The 17,913-nt window shown below is 39.3% G+C and overlaps 1 protein-coding gene across 2 annotated transcripts in view; it reads left to right on the plus strand.

Moving 5' to 3' along the window:
* The window catches only part of Lyrm4 (LYR motif containing 4), a 153,601-nt gene that overhangs the window by 107,014 nt on the left and 28,674 nt on the right, over positions 1-17,913 (plus strand). The window contains exon 3 of one of the 2 annotated variants that reach the window (XM_020151421.2): positions 1,391-6,154. The exons of the other annotated variant lie outside the window; for it this stretch is intronic. Within the exon in view, the coding sequence (XP_020007010.1) occupies positions 1,391-1,429 (39 nt within the window). The 3' untranslated portion in view covers positions 1,430-6,154. Of the gene's footprint in view, positions 1-1,390; positions 6,155-17,913 lie in introns of those variants that run through there. 2 annotated transcript variants of the gene reach the window in all.

The following is a 17,913-nucleotide window of genomic DNA, read 5'->3' on the forward strand; positions in this document are numbered from 1 at the left end:
CTTAGTGTGGTTTTAATTTGCATTTCCTTTATTGCTAGAGATGGTGAGCCTTTTTTCATGTGTTTTTTTGGCCATTTGCATTTCTTCTTTTGAGAAAGTTCTGTTTAGTTCACTTGCCCATTTCTTTATTGGTTCATTAATTTTGGGAAAGTTTAGTTTTTTGAGTTCCCTATATATTCTGGTTATCGGTCCTTTGTCTGATGTGTAGCTGGCAAATATTTTCTCCCACTCTGTGGGTGGTCTCTTCAGTTTAGAGACCATTTGTTTTGTTGAGCAGAAGCTTTTTAGCAAAACAGAAATTTTAAAAGACCGAGCTCTAAACCAATATTAATTGTGGTCTTTCTTTATACCCTGATATATATGCCCCAGTGGTAGTGAGGTGCACATTTGGGGGTAAAGGGGTGGAGAGGGCTTCAAAGGTTGAAAAGCCTACCTCAGATTCTTGAGAGTCCTGAGTGAGATGGTCTCTAAAATTCCTCCCTTGAGCATTGAGATCTTGGACATGATCCTTCACCATTTCGAATTTCAGTTTCTTGCTGTATAAGATGAAGGCCCTGCTAAGTAACCAGTAAGACTTTTTTTCAGCCCTCAAATGACCGATGTTAGCATTCATTCTGACATAATGAGATTTCCTCCCACACTAGTACTGTGTTGCTGCTGTGGACATACAAGACTACAGAAGAATTATTCCTGTGTGTACAAGTTCTCGCCTAGGCTGTTTGACACATCTTCATTTATGTGGAGTGGTAGGCCCATAGAGTGGCTTTTGTGGTAAGAAGAGGCATTGAAAATCATCACACTCTCCATTTTACAGATGAAAAAAACAAGGCACAAAGCCCAAGTGATTTGCCAAGGTCAGAAGGCAAATTAATGGCAAATCAAGCTAAAATCTCATTGCTTAGGCCAGTATACTTTACTGTTTCTGTGACATCATCCTTTTAATAAAAGATATGGAACCATGAGGACTCCCAGCTACATTGCCATGCTTCCTTTCCCATCTCCACTGTTCCTAGGAAGGGCTAGAGTTCTCAACAGTGCAATCTGCTTTTTTTAATTCCAAAAAATAATAAATACTCAATTAAGTTTTATAAAAATACAGGTTTTCAGACACGAAAACTCTGGATTGAAAAACAAAGTCCAACGTAATTATAACTAAAAGTAATCATGATCCCACAGGGAGATTCTTGGCATGATTTCTATGAAGACCAACAATGTTTAAACGTAGAAGTAGACATTTTTAAAACATGCTGATAGGCTTTTAATCTATTATGTTAATTTTGCAAGAGGTGGAAGACAGCATGAGGAGCTGTCCTGCCAAGTAAGAAAAAGCATTAAAAAAAAGAAAGGATCTACATTTTGGTTTCAGTTTGTGTTACTTTTTGTCTTATAGGGCGTGTGTCATGTTATCACACTTCCATTGAATGGATGAGCATCCGAGAAGTGACCAGCAAGCTAATGCTAGGCCTTTCATATATACAAAGGCAGTCAAGCTCACCTTCATGCTCCAGACCCAAGGTCCTCAGCCACATAGCATAAATCCTGTCAAAACCCTGAACTGCTCAATCTACATCCTAGTGTATCAAAACCTTCAGATTGGTCTCCTCACTAACACCTGTGTAGTTTGGATATATTCATGATATACATATGAATTCCTCTTCCTATAAATGTATATTGTAAATCTCACCAAAGTTTAGTTAAGCTTTATTTTTTTTAAAAAGAAATTTTGTGTTTTATTAGACATAATTGTAGCAAAAGTATCAGTCAAGACCAAAATTTCAAAACCAACCAAATATATACTTTCCTCATGCTCTCAGTCTCCTATTGCATTTTGTATTTTTGATAAATACATGAGTAGAACTTGATATTCTGTTGCCTACCTGAAGTATTTCTAGAAGGCCAGAGGTGAGATGGTTTGAACTTTGACTCCATTCTCCATTGAATGAGGTGAAAGGGCAATGTGGTGCCCAGAAAGGTCTTAGCACTGGGCTAGCAGCATGGCTAAGCCAGCTCTCCAGGTCACTCACTATTGTCACTTAGGACATACTAATGCTCCCTAGCAAGGGCTTTGTTGCCTAGGGAGTTTTGGGTTTGTTTAAAGTTTTTAGTCAACACATACTTGTACATTCCTGTGAGATACAGTGTGATACTTTGATACATGTATGTAATGTGTATAATTATCAGATCAGGCTTTGTGTTGGGACCTTCAGATTCCTCACTGGTTACTTTTAAATGATAAATTATTGTAAACTATATCGACCCTCCCTAGTGTGCTATAGAACACTATAACTTATTCCTACCTATCTGTATTTTGGCATCCATTATCCAACCTCTGACTATCTCCTGCCCCCCGCCACCTTTGATAACCACTATTCTACTCTTGTTCTGAAACATTGACTTTTTTAGCTTCTGCACAAGAATGGAAATATGTGGTGTTTGTCTTTCTAAGCTGGCTTATTTCACTTAGCACAATGTCCTCCAGTTCTATCTATGTTGCTACAATGACAGGATTTTATTCTTTTTATGGCTAAATAGTATTTCATTGTGTACATACAAGTGGCCAACAGTTACAATAATGTTCAACTTCAGTAATCATCTGGGAAATCCAAATCAAAACATAGAATGCTTATCATCAAAAAGACCCAAAAGACATCACAGATGCTGGTAAGAAAGCAAAGAAAGTAGAACTCGTGCACTATGTTGGTAGGAATGTAAATTAGGACAACCATTATAAGAAACAGTATGAAGTGTCTTCCATATGACCCAGAAATCCCACTACTATTTATATGTCCAAAGGAAGTGAAACCAGAATGTCAAAGTGATGCCTGCACATTTTATAGCCAAACTGTGGACTTGACCTAGGTTTCTAAATCAGATGAACGGATAAAGAAAACATAGTATACATATAGCAGAGATTTTAATTCCTGTATTCTGAGAGCATTAACAAGGATAAGATTTAATACATATATGAAGTGCTTAGGCTAAGTGCCTGGAACATAAGAGGTGCTTAGTGAACAATAATATTTTTCTTTTGAGATTAAATTTTCAGAATTTATCTATAGCACCCACTTTGAAGCCTTATCTGATTGCTCAAAAGACTTGAGACTTTAAAGGACTTACATGATTGTGGAGAGCAAAATTTGTATGTCTGAAGGATTAATCTTATTGCTAACTTTTAACTATTCTTAAACATCTCTAGTACTTCTATTTGAAATCTGAAAACCTCCCCTCTGCTTAACTCACTTAAACTTCGTTTTACTTTTTCCTCTTCTGACATCCCCCACACTCACAATAAAGTCCATGGTCATGGCTAGCATCATATTTATTTTCTGTTGCATTTGGGGTTTTCTTTGCTTATCCTGCCTTCCCCCTTCTCCAGCCCCACCCAGCCCCATTCTAGAAGGCACCTGGATACTAGGTGACTTACCATTTTGAAGAATATAGACTTGGTTTAAAAGTGTGGAATAGAATTACCATGTGAGTCCACAATTCCATCTCTGGATATACACCCCAGAGAACACCAATGTCTGTAGGAGCACTATTCACAGTAGCCAGGAGGCATACATCAGCAGATGAATGCCTAAGCAAAATGCCATGTTCACACAATGGAATATTAATCTGCCTTAAAAGAAAGGAAATTCTGCCATGCTGCTGCCTCACACCTATAATCCTAGTTACTTGGGAGGCTGAGATCAAGAGGATCAAGGTTCAAGGCCAGTCCAGGCAAATAGTACATGAGACCCCCATCTCCAAAATAACCAAAGTAAAATGGACTGGAGATGTGGCTCAAGTATTAGAGCTCCTGCTTTGCAAGCAAAAAGCTCTGAGTTCAAATCCCAGTCCCACCAAAAAAAAAAAGGAAATTCTGACACATGATATAACTTGGATCAACCTTGAAGATGTTATGCCAAATGAACTAAGCCAGTCACAGAAGGACAAATACTGTGTTATTCTAATTTTATGAGGTTTCTTGAGTAGCCAAACTTATAGAGGAAAGTGAATGATGGTTGCCAGGGAATGGGAGTGAGAAATGGGAGTTAGTATTTGATGGGTAGTATATCAGTTGGAAAAGGTGAAAAGGTCCTGGATGTGAATGGTGGTGATGCTTGCACAACAATGTGAATGTACTCAATGCCACACAACTGTATCCTTAAAATTGGCTAAGACAATACATATAAACACAGAAGAGAAATACTGGTTTGTTTCATATTCTAGAGCTGGAAAGCTCTTTTGAGTGGATTCAGTACAAAAACTTAAAAGAAAATTCTTGTCTTTGAAGGAGCCAAGGCCTGAGGCATGCAGAGTGAATTTCCCACCTAGGGAGCCAAATTCTCTTACCATAAACAAGCACCTGGAAGGGACCTGCACTTTTCCCAGTCCTGGAGAGTGGTCAGGGAGGGGCAGAGAGTGAGTAGGGGGAGATTTCACAAGTACTCACTTGACTGCATTCTCCTCTGTTAGTTTGCAGGGGCTGACACTTTCTGTTTCTTAACTTTTTATTGTAGAAAAATTTTCCAAGGGTATGCGTGCTTGAATTGGGATTCTAGATGATATGTGTTCTCTTTATTTTTTTTTTTTTTTGCTTTAGTTATTTTTAAAATAAGGTCTTATGTTTGTGTCAGGGCCAACTTGGACCATGATCCTCCTATTTATGCTTCCTGCAGAGCTGGGATGTTAGGCACATACAACTGTGCCCAGCTAATTAGTTGAGATGGGCTCTTGCAAACTTTTTGCCTGGGCTGGCCTCAAACCATGGTCCTCCCAATTTCCACTCTCAGTAGCTAGGATTATAGGCATGAGCCACCATGCCAGGCCTATTTTTTATTTCCCTTACTGTTTTTCTTTGTAATTAGTTTGGAAGGAAGTCATTTTTTATTTCTGGATTTTGCTGATTTCATCTTTTTTGGACACTTATTAAAATTGATAGCTGAGGCCAGGTATGGTCACACTTGGAATCCTAGCATTTGAGACTAAGGCAGAATGATCAAGAGTTTCAAGCCAGGCCAGGCACTGGCTCATGCCTGTAATCCTAGCTATTTTGGAGACAGAGATCTGGAGGATCACCATTTGAGGCCAGCCCAGGCAAAAAATAAAACCCTGTCTCCAAAATAACCAACCAAAATGTACTGGAAATGTGACTCAAGAGGTAGAGTGTCTGCTTTGCAAGTGCAAAGGCCTTAGTTCAAACCCCAGTACCACCAAAAGAGAGAGTTTGAGGCCAGACTGGGCTACCATAGTAAGTTCTAGGCCAACCTGGGTTACATAGCGAGATCCTGTCTCAAAACACTTAAAAGAAAAATGATAGTTGTATCCTAGCTAACCTGGTTCTTAACCTTGGCCAGACATTAGATTCACCTGTGGAGCATTTACAGTCCTGACAGCGTTTACAATCCTGTAGAAAACAGCTTGTGGCTTCCTAAATAAGTTAACATAGAATTACTGTATGACCCAGCAGTCCATTCCAAAAGGACTGAAACACATGCTCAAGTAAAGACTTGTTTGCAAATGTGCATAGCAGCACTATTTAAAATGACCCAAAGATGGAAAAGACCCAGATGTCCTTCAGCTGAGGGAAGGACAAATAAAATGTGGTGTCTGCAAACCACAGAATGTCATTCAGCCTTAAAAGTAAAGAACTGCCCTGAAGAACCATGAAAACATACTAAATGAGAGAAGTCTGACACAAAAGCCACATATTGAATGATTGCGTTGATAGGAAATGTCCAGAACAGTGATATCTGTAGAGACAAAGTAGATTAAGGGTTATGTGTATTTGCCACAGTTTTATTAAAATGTCTGAAGCATGACTCAAACATCAGAATATTCTAAAGCCCTCAAAGAAAGGCTAACTGAATCAGTCATGATCTGTACCCACAATCCCAGTATGAGGGATGGAAGCCAGGACCTTATGCATGGTAGGCAATTACTCTACCACTGAGCCGCTCCCCCAGTCCTTTTGCTTTTTGGTTTTTAGATGTGACCTCACACTGTGATCCTCTTACCTCAGTCTGCTTCCCACCTAACTAGGACTACAGGCACACACCACCATGCCTGGCTTGTTTTTGAAATAAGGTCTCACCACTAACTTTTACCTGTACTGGCCCTGAACCGCAGTCCTCCTGTCTCTGCCTCCCAAGTGGTTGTTTGTTTTTTTGGTTTTTTGGGGTTTTTTTCTTTTTTTTCTTTTTTTTTCATTTTTCTTTTATTATTCATATGTGCATACAAGGCTTGGTTCATTTCTCCCCCCTGCCCCCACCCCCTCCCTTACTACCCACTCCGCCCCCTCCCTCTCCCCCCCCAATACCCAGCAGAAACTATTTTGCCCTTATTTCTAATTTTGTTGTAGAGAGAGTATAAGCAATAATAGGAAGGAACAAGGGTTTTTGCTGGTTGAGATAAGGATAGCTATACAGGGCATTGACTCACATTGATTTCCTGTGCATGGGTGTTACCTTCTAGGTTAATTCTTTTTGATCTAACCTTTTCTCTAGTACCTGTTCCCCTTTTCCTATTGGCTTCAGTTGCTTTAAGGTATCTGCTTTAGTTTCTCTGCATTAAGGGCAACAAATGCTAGCTAGTTTTTTAGGTGTCTTACCTATCCTCACCCCTTCCTTGTGTGCTCTCACTTTTATCATGTGCTCATAGTCCAATCCAGTTGTTGTGTTTGCCCTTGATCTAATGTCCACATATGAGGGAGAACATACGATTTTTGGTCTTTTGGGCCAGGCTAACCTCACTCAGAATGATGTTCTCCAATTCCATCCATTTACCAGCGAATGATAACATTTTGTTCTTCTTCATGGCTGCATAAAATTCCATTGTGTATAGATAACACATTTTCTTAATCCATTCGTCAGTGCTGGGGCATCTTGGCTGTTCCCATAACTTGGCTATTGTGAATAGTGCCGCAATAAACATGGATGTGCAGGTGCCTCTGGAGTAACCTGTGTCACAGTCTTTTGGGTATATCCCCAAGAGTGGTATTGCTGGATCAAATGGTAGATCAATGTCTAGCTTTTTAAGTAGCCTCCAAATTTTTTTCCAGAGTGGTTGTACTAGTTTACATTCCCACCAACAGTGTAAGAGGGTTCCTTTTTCCCCGCATCCTCGCCAACACCTGTTGTTGGTGGTGTTGCTGATGATGGCTATTCTAACAGGGGTGAGGTGGAATCTTAGTGTGGTTTTAATTTGCATTTCCTTTATTGCTAGAGATGGTGAGCATTTTTTCATGTGTTTTCTGGCCATTTGAATTTCTTCTTTTGAGAAAGTTCTGTTTAGTTCATGTGCCCATTTCTTTATTGGTTCATTAGTTTTGGGAGAATATAGTTTTTTAAGTTCCCTGTATATTCTGGTTATCAGTCCTTTGTCTGATGTGTAGCTGGCAAATATTTTCTCCCACTCTGTGGGTGTTCTCTTCAGTTTAGAGACCATTTCTTTTGATGAACAGAAGCTTTTTAGTTTTATGAGGTCCCATTTATCTATGCTATCTCTTAGTTGCTGTGCTGCTGGGGCTTAATTGAGAAAGTTCTTACCTATACCTACTAATTCCAGAGTATTTCCTACTCTTTCCTGTATCAACTTAAGAGTTTGGGGTCTGATATTAAAATCCTTGATCCATTTTGAGTTAATCTTGGTATAGGGTGATATACATGAATCTAGTTTCAGTTTTTTGCAGATGGCTAACCAGTTTTCCCAGCAGTTTTTGTTGAAGAGGCTGCTATTTCTCCATTGTATATTTTTAGCTCCTTTGTCAAAGACAAGTTGGTTATAGTTGTGTGGCTTCATATCTGGGTCCTCTATTCTGTTCCACTGGTCTTCATGTCTGTTTTTGTGCCAGTACCATCCTGTTTTTATTGTTATTGCTTTGTAATATAGTTTGAAGTCAGGTATTGTGATACCTCCTGCATTGTTCTTTTGACTGAGTATTGCCTTGGCTATTCATGGCCTCTTGTGTTTCCATATAAATTTAACAGTAGATTTTTCAATCTCTTTAATGAATGTCATTGGAATTTTGATGGGAATTGCATTAAACATGTAGATTACTTTTGGGAGTATCGACATTTTTACTATGTTGTTTCTACCAATCCATGAGCATGGGAGATCTCTCCACTTTCTATAGTCTTCCTCAATCTCTTTCTTCAGAAGTGTATAGTTTTCCTTGTAGAGGTCTTTCACATCTTTTGTTAGGTTTACACCTAGGTATTTGATTTTTTTGAGGCTATTGTAAATGGAATTGTTTTCATACATTCTTTTTCCATTTGCTCATTGTTAGTGTATAGAAATGCTAATGATTTTTCTATGTTGATTTTATATCCTGCTATCTTGCTATAGCTATTGATGATGTCTAGAAGCTTCTGAGTAGAATTTTTTGGGTCTTTAAGGTATAGGATCATGTCGTCTGCAAATAGGGATATTTTGACAGTTTCTTTACCTATTTGTATTCCTTTTATTCCTTCTTCTTGCCTAATTGCTCTGGTTAGGAATTCCAGTACTATGTTGAATAGGAGTGGAGATAGTGGGCATCCTTGTCTGGTTCCTGATTTTAGAGGGAATGGTTTTAGTTTTTCTCCATTAAGTATAATGCTGGCTGTAAGTTTGTCATATATAGCTTTTATAATGTTGAGGAACTTTCCTTCTATTCCTAGTTTTCTTAGAGCTTTTATCATGAAATGATGTTGGATCTTATCAAAGGCTTTTTCTGCATCTATTGAGATGATCAAGTGGTTTTTGTCTTTGCTTCTGTTAATGTGGTTTATTACGTTTATTGATTTTCGCATGTTGAACCACCCCTGCATCCCTGGGATGAAGCCTACTTGGTCATGGTGAATAATCTTTTTGATGTGTTGCTGAATTCGGTTTGCCATTATTTTGTTGAGGATTTTTGCATCAATGTTCATTAAGGAGATTGGCCTATAGTTCTCCTTTTTGGAGGTGTCTTTGCCTGGTTTTGGGATAAGTGTAATACTGGCTTCATAAAATGTGTTTGGCAGTTTTCCTTCCCTTTCTATTTCGTGGAACAATTTAAGGAGGGTTGGTATCAGTTCTTCTTTAAAGGTCTGATAGAATTCAGCAGAGAATCCATCAGGTCCTGGACTTTTCTTTTTGGGGAGACTCTTGATTGCTGCTTCAATTTCATTTTGTGTTATAGGTCTATTCAGGTGATTAATTTCCTCTTGGTTCAGTTTTGGATGATCATATGTATCTAGAAATCTGTCCATTTCTTTTAGATTTTCAAATTTATTTGAATATAGGTTCGCAAAGTAGTCTGTGATGATTTCCTGGACTTCCATGGTGTTTGTTGTTATCTCCCCTTTTGCATTCCTAATTCTACTAATTTGGGTTTTTTCTCTCCTCATTTTAGTCAGGTTTGCCAGGGGTCTATCGATCTTGTTTATTTTTTCAAAGAACCAACTTTTTGTTTCATTAACTCTGTGTATGGTTTTTTTGGTTTCTATTTCATTGATTTCAGGTCTTATTTTTATTATTTCTCTCCTTCTATTTGTTTTGGGATTTGCTTGTTCTTGTTTTTCTAGGAGTTTGAGATGTATCAGTAGGTCATTGATTTGGGATCTTTCAATCTTTTTAATATATGCACTCATGGCTATAAACTTTCCTCTCAAGACTGCCTTAGCCATGTCCCATAGGTTCCGGTAGGTTGTGTTTTCATTTTCATTGAGTTCCAGGAACTTTTTAATTTCCTGTTTAATTTCATCGATGATCCATTCTTCATTAAGTAATGAGTTATTTAGTTTCCAGCTGTTTGCATGTTTTTTGTCTTTACTTTTGTTGTTGAGTTCTACTTTTACTGCATTGTAGTCAGATAGTATGCACGGTATTATTTCTGTTTTCTTATATTTGCTGAGGCTTGCTTTGTGCCCTAGGATATGATCTATTTTGGAGAAGGTTCCATGGGCTGCTGAGAAGAATGTATATTGTGTAGAGGTTGGATGAAATGTTCTGTAGACATCTACTAGGTCCACTTGATCTATTGCATATTTTAGATCTTGGATTTCTTTATTGAGTTTTTGTTTGGATGACCTATCTATTGATGATAATGGAGTGTTAAAGTCTCCCACAACCACTGTGTTGGTGTTTATATATGCTTTTAGGTCTTTCAGGGTATGTTTGATGAAATTGGGTGCGTTGACATTGGGTGCGTACAGATTGATGATTATTATTTCCTTTTGGTCTATTTCCCCTTTTATTAGTATGGAATGTCCTTCTTTGACATTCCATACTAATAAATAATAAACGAGGAATAAAACAATTCCTCGTTTGATCAATGTAGGTTTGAAGTCTACTTTGTCAGAGATAAGTATTGCTACTCCTGCTTGTTTTCGGGGGCCATTGGCTTGGTAAATCTTCTTCCAGCCTTTCATCCTAAGCGTATGCTTATTTCTGTCGGTGAGATGAGTCTCCTGTAAGCAACAAATTGTTGGATCTTCTTTTTTAATCCCTTTTGTCAAACGGTGTCTTTTGATGGTGAATTAAGTCCATTAACATTAAGTGTTAGTACTGATAGTTGTGTGGTGATTCCTGCCATTTAGTTGTCTTAGTTGTTTGAAGGTTTGATTGTGTGTACCTAACTTGATGTTACTCTCTACTGTCTTGCTTTTTCTTATCCTGTGGTTTGGTGCTGCCTGCCTTTTCATGGTTAAGTTGGGTGTCACTTTCTGTGTGCAGGATCCCTTGCAGAATCTTTTGTAATGGTGGCTTTGTGGTCACATATTGTTTGAGTTTCTGCTTATCATGGAACACTTTTATTGCTCCATCTATTTTGAATGATAGCTTTGCTGGGTAGAGTATCCTGGGGTTGAAGTTATTTTCATTCAGTGCCCGGAAGATCTCACCCACTCTTCTTGCTTTTAATGTTTCTGTTGAGAAGTCTGCTGTGATTTTGATGGGTTTACCTTTGTATGTTACTTGTTTTTTCTCTCTTACAACCTTAAATATTCTTTCCTTAGTTTCTGAACTTATTGTTTTAATGATGATATGTCGTGGAGTAGTTCTATTTTGATCTGGTCTGTTTGGTGTCCTGGAGGCCTCTTGCATCTGTATGGGAATATCTTTCTCTAGATTTGGGAAATTTTCCGTTATTATTTTGTTGAATAGATTACGCATTCCCTTCGCTTGCACCTCTTCTCCTTCTTCGATGCCCATGATTCTCAAGTTTGGTCTTTTGATGGAGTCAGTGAGTTCTTGCATTTTCTTTTCACAGGTCTTGAGTTGTTTAATTAATAGTTCTTCAGTTTTTCCTTTAATTACCATTTCATGAGTCTTATACTTCTCCTTTGCTTCTGCCAGCTTTCTTTTATGGCCAAATCTGAATAAATTCAGAAAAACCTGGGCACATGGCTTGCTGTTCCCCATGGATCTTCACAAAAATAAGCTCTTATTTATGTGACCCAAGACATGGATAGCCTTTTGTTTTCGTTACTCAGCATTACTCATGTAATATCCCAAACTTCCATTTCTGAAAGCAGCTGGGGCTGAAATGTGCTCCTCCAAGTTATGCTTAGACACCACATCTCCATCTTTCACTCTTAGCCCTTGCTGGCCAGCCTAAGTGACCAGAGGATTCTTCTCTTTGAATAACATGTTGTTCATTTAAAATGTTAAATAGAGAGAATAGAAGACACACTTTCAGAGGACATGTGCTATAATGAAAACAAGATTTTGGACTCAGAATACCTAAAACAGAGTATCTCAGCGCCGTGATTCATTTACCAAATGTGCACAAGTTGCTAAATTTCTCTGACTCTGTTTACCCATAAGGTGTTTTCTCTTGGGTTGGGTTGGTTGGTTTGTTCATTCATTTGGTTTTGCAGTGCTGGGGATGGAACCCAGAGCTAGGCACTCTACCACTAAGATACACCCCCCAGCCCAAAGTATATAAAAATATTACATACTGCACAGGGTAGGGGCAAGCATGAGAAATAAGCAAAGCATCTGGGCTAGTACTTGCCTAGTAAACATTACTGTCTTGAATATGTATTGCTTTGTAGGCCAGGCAAGTGGCCCTCATACAGAGCCCCTGAGGGGCAAGGAGGATAAAGACTGGTGCAGATTGCCTTCTTCCTTTGCTGTGCATATGTTGCGAAAGCCACAAGGACTTAGGTGTAGTCATGGAAACTTGCTTTAGTTAAACTCGTGGACTTGAAGATAAAGGTCTAAATTGAGGATAAAGCTATGAGTCTGAGGAATACGATTAATGTCCTACAATTATGGCTTATATCCTATTCTTCCTTTTCACACGGTAAATTCTCTGGGTCTAAATATCCTTATGCACTGTCATTTGCAGCAACTACATTGTAATGATTTATGTAGAGAAAACTATAGGACAGTGTGGCAAAGAATTTCAAGATGTAATTAAAAATAACAAGGAGTAAACTTGAACAAATCAATTATAGAAGAAATTGAACTAGCTCCTCAATTGAACCTTTTTATTTTCTTTTTTGTGGTACTGGGGTTTGAACTCAGGGACTCATGCTTGTTAGGCAGGCACTGTACCACATGAGCTACTTCACCAGCTCATTTGAATTTTTTAACACTTTCTTTTGGCCAGCTCCTTGATCAGTTTTCATAAATGGTTATAAATACGTTTTTCTTGAGGTGTATTTGTCGTTTTTTCATTGTATTCAAATCCTTTGTTGTTCCCTTGTTTAAAATGCCAGCTCTGTCCAGTTTTGAAAGAGGAACTTCACTATTCCCTATGATAATTTTACCTTACCATTTCTCCTTTCATTTCTAATAGTTCAGGTTTTATGTGTAGTTGTGCATGGATTAACAGTGGGGACACACTGTAAGAACTGTGTCATTAGGTGATTTTTGTCATTGTATGAACTTCATCATACTGTGTGCACATGAATGTGGTGGGAAGGACACCGGTGGTCCCATGGGTCATGTTGGAAATTGGGTTTTATAGCCTGTTTTATTGCCCGAGGACGGAGTTGTTGGCATTTCAAAGGAGAAATGTCTCCCTGGTATGAACAGATGTTTCCTGGGAAGGAGAAGGGGCGTTTTTTTCCCCTTGGCTAATTGTCACCTTTTAGGAACACGTGGACCTCCCATAGTCCACCTTCACTGCATGTATTAACAGTGGGGACACGCTGTAAGAACTGTGTCATTAGGTGATTTTTATCATTGTGTGAACTTCATCATACTGTGTACACAAACGTGGGGGCAGGGACAAACTCTCATTGACTAAAAACTGTTGTGTGAGTAAGGGGTGAGGATAGGTAAGACACCTAAAAATCTAGCTAGCATTTGTTGCCCTTAATGCAGAGAAACTAAAGCAGATACCTTAAAGCAACTGAGGCCAATAGGAAAAAGGGAACAGGTACTAGAGAAAAGGTTAGATCAAAAAGAATTAACCTAGAAGGTAACACCCACGCACAGAAAATCAATGTGAGTCAATGCCCTGTATAGCTATCCTTATCTGAACCAGCAAAAACCCTTGTTCCTTCCTATTATTGCTTATACTCTCTCTACAACAAAATTAGAAATAAGGGCAAAATAGTTTCTGCTGGGTATTGAGCGGGGGTTGAGAGGGAGGGGGCGGAGTGGGTGGTAAGGGAGGGGGTGGGGGCAGGGGGGAGAAATGAACCAAGCCTTGTATGCACATATGAATAATAAAAGAAAAATGAAAAAAAAAAGACAACCCAATTTAAAAGTAATAAATAAATAAATGAAAAAAAAAAATGTTGTGTGGCTCCTAACTATACTAAGCTACCATGTATTTAGTACAGATTTAGAAATGTGTATGAATATGATATTTTTTTGTAAATGTTGCTCATCATTCATTTTACAAATATGCCTTGTCTACTATTAATAGAAATGCCATCCAAAAAAAGTACCTAGTATATCTTCACTCAGCTCTTAGGTTTCCATCTCTGTCACTTTTGTTTTGTTTTCTCAACCTGCCACAGTTCCTCTATTCATATTTCCTATAATAGCCAATAGGGTTGATTTTACTCCTTCTGTTGTATTCATTTACTTTTGTTATTTTCTCTTTTTCATTTCCTTATTTTTGTTGTCTTTATCAAGTCACTATTCCTTCATTCTTTTTGCTTATTTAGAAATTCTCTTCTACTTTTCTGGGCTAGGGGTATGGCTCAAGCAGTTAGAGCAAGCTCAAGGCCCTGAGTTCATTCCCCAGTACCATCAAAAAAAAAGAGAATTATATTGACCTCTACTTTTCTATGCCCTTAATAGTTGCCTGATGCTTATAACTAAAAGAACACATTTTTACTGTTGTAAAAATAATTTTTCTTGCCAAGACCTCCTATTTCCCTCTAAAATATAAAATTTGTAAGTCCATTGCTCCCTAGTTGTTTCTTCCTACATCTGAGTGCTCTTATCTGTCATCTGCATCTCTTGGCAACTTCAGCCTTCTGCAGCCAGTATATTCTCTTCTCTTCCCAACTCCTCCATTCCCTTAGGCATTTTTCTATTTTCTTTTGTCAGTACCTGCACAGGTCTGGTTGTTAGCAGACTCTCATTAGCCTTGGTCAGTAGATGGTCAAAGTAAAGGGTTCCCAGCCCTGAGGTCCAGTGGGATAGCAGCTGCAGTGCCAGTCTCCCTACCCTGGGTCCCCTTGAATAATCCCAGCCTCTGGAGCAGGGAGCAGCAGCTTTGCTCTCCAGCCCTTTCTTGGCTGATAGAGCTCATTTAGGAGAGGCCATTGTAAAGATCTGCATATTCGCCTATAGCCACGCTCATCCCAGAATCCCCAGGACTGGTGTCCAGGCCCTGCATGGCCCCCAAGGAAGAAAGCTCTTATGAACTCCCTTACAGCATCTTCCTCCAAGCCCAGGACCTCCTCACATCAGCTGCTCCATCTACCTCAGAGAAACAGAGAGATGGATTTGGAGGTAGAAGGGATCCTCATTCCTAGAATCCCTCAAAGTCAGTACTTCTTACTGGAGAGTAGTCAGAGCTTGGGAACCTAATCCATATTTAAAATGTAATTTATGGGGGTGGGGGCAGGGGGCAGAAATGACCCAAGCATTGTATGTAGATATGAATAATAAAAAAATAAAAATTAAAAAATAAATAAAATGTAATTTATAAGAAAGGCATATTCCAAGAATATAACAGCCAGAGAAATAGAGTCCTTCAGTAACACAACTGCCTTCCCACCCTTCCACACTTTCTCCGTGGTGCTTGGTCTCCTTGACTTGGCCTTGTGGGGCTGCTTTATCTCCCATTCTCTCCCTTCAGTGTGGCTAGCAGGATAAGGATGATCCTAGAGCTATATAGTTTCCCATTTTTTACAGTAAGGTATGTTTGTGTTTTAAAGTTATTGTTTTCAACAAAACTATAAAGTTAGGTTTGGTAAGCTGAGTAATGCCTACATTATTATGCCTGTGAATGTTACCTTTCTTGGCAAAAGGAACTTAGCAGATGGAATCCAAGGGCCTCAAGGTGGGCAGATTAGCCTGCATTATCCATGTGGCCCTTTTGTAATCACAGATGTCCTAGTAAGAGGAGGGAGAGGGGAGTTTTGACTACAGAGCAGGAGACTAGGACATGGTGACAGAAGCACAGAGGAGTGATTATCCTTGGAAGATGGAGGAAGGAGCCATAAGCCAAGGGAAATAGTTAGCCACTGAAACCTGGAAAAGAGAAGAAAACACATTCTCCTCTAGAACTTGCAGAAGGAGTCGGTCCTACTAACACCTTGACTTTAGCCCAATGAATCAAGAGTTTTGATTCCTGACCTCCAGAACAGCGAGAGAATAAGTCTGCATTGTTCTAAAGCACTCACCTTAGGTAAAATTGTTACAGCAGCAATAGGACTTTGCACAAGTAATCCTCATGAGAAGCCCAGGGTTAGCTCAGCACAGCCCTGGAGCCAGATGCCACTTACCTCCTGTGTTCCCTGCCCCTAGCAAGGAATGAGGCAGACACAGTCCTGAAACTACACATCAATATGCAATGACCCTTGATGACCTAGAGTTATGGCTGAGGGGTGGGTAACGTGGTGGCTGCTTCCTGCCCCTCATCCCTCAGAGACAGCAGGCACATGGAGGTCACCTTTATTGCGATTCAGGCGGCTTTGAACAAGTTCAATTTGAGCAGCACGTCAGAGATTCTGGGGAGGCACAGCAGGAATTGGAAGATACGAAGCCGAGCACGCTGCCCCGGAGATCCTCAGGCCCTGTATCTGGTGGAGCACCCCTCTCAACCTGGTACTGGCAGCCACACCTTGTCCTGCAGGTGAAGTGAGGGCTCCCTCAGAAGATGTGAGGGAAAGTAGAATTGATGGATGTGGTCTTCTCCCACATAATAACTAAGGTCATGTGAGCATCAGATGTGTGGAAAAAGAACAGTAAGTTGGTTCAGAAGACCGGTTCATGGGATGGTGGTGAGGAGGGAGGCACAATCTTGAAATCCTCTTATTTGTAACTGTCAGGTTGTTGAACCTGGCCCCTAAGGTCTTCAGAGATGATTTGTTTCTCCAAGAGGCAAAAGTTAAAGGTGTCTCTTTCCATTGGCTGTCCAGTAGCCCAGCAGCCTTCTCACTATAACTTTCCCCAGGGGAGTGTGCTCCACCACCACCAAGCCTGACTGCTTCACATCGCTGTGCACTGGAGAAGTGACTTGTATCTCTAGGCCACAGCGTGACCGTCATCTGCAACTCTGTGACACCAGGAGTTAGGGGTATGAGCAGTGCTCTGTACACTTACAGGTTCTGTAAAATATTGCTTTGCAGACAGCAGGAAACCTACATTTCTACTTCTAGTTAATTTTTATTATTCTAGTAGGAGCAATATTTACTTTATAGAGGATCAACAGCTTTTAAGACACCATTTCCCAGTGCATCCCCAGATTCCTAGGACCTCACCAAAGCATGATTAGTGCTCCACCAGAAAATGTTAGTTTTCTGGGGGTTTGTATTTTGTTTTTTTAATACAGGCTCTCAGTGTATGCCCCAGGCTAGCCTTTTACTCGTGATCCTCCTGCCACTGCCTCCAGACTGTGTCACCATGCCCAGCTCAGACTCCTGGTTAATGTTGTACTGCAGTTCTGCAGGTTGTTACCATCAGAGATAGAGGGTGAAGAGGATGCGGGCCTCTCTGTACCACTTTTGGCATTTTCCTGATAACATACAGTTTTTACAAAAGCCAACCTTGAAATGTTAAATTTTAATTTAACCATGTATATTTTGTCATATATTAAAGACCTTCTAAAAATAAACAAACATAAAGGGATGATAATGCATCAACACTGTCCATTAGAGCTATAACACTAGGTATAAGTGCAAGGATAGATGTATAATTTTAAGTTACCCAGTACCCACATTTTTAAGAATAAAGAGGCAAATGTAATTCTAATAATACATTTTCTTTAACCCAGTATATCAAAAATATTGTCATTTCAACAGGTAAACAATACAAAAAATATTAATGAGATACTTTGCATTCTTCTTTTGAAACTCCATGTTTATTTTACACTTATACAACGTCTCAGTTTAGACTAGCCATATTTCAAGTGCCAAATTGACACATATTCCGTAGAACAACACAAGTATAGTCAGTATTGAGGCTAGAATTGCAAGTCTTTTAACATCTTTTTTGAGATTTATGTGGCATGAAATGTTCCCATTTAAAGTGTATTACTGTTTTAGTATATTCAAAGACTGCAGTCATCACCAGAACCAATTTTAAAACATTTCCAGTGCCACACAAAGAAACCCCATACCCATTCACAGTCACTCCACATTTTCTCCAACTCCCCTATTCACTTCTAATCACTAACCCACTATATTAAGCTCTACAGATTTGCAAAATCTGAACCAACAAGTCAGGCGTGTGGCACACATCTGTAATACCAGCTACATAGGAAGCATAGGTAGGAGGATCCTATGTGAGGCTAGCCTGGAAAATAATCTACAGCAAAAAGGGTTTGTT

The sequence above is a fragment of the Castor canadensis genome, chromosome 8 (genome assembly GCF_047511655.1).
Source record: "Castor canadensis chromosome 8, mCasCan1.hap1v2, whole genome shotgun sequence".
Taxonomy (NCBI): Eukaryota; Metazoa; Chordata; class Mammalia; order Rodentia; family Castoridae; genus Castor; species Castor canadensis.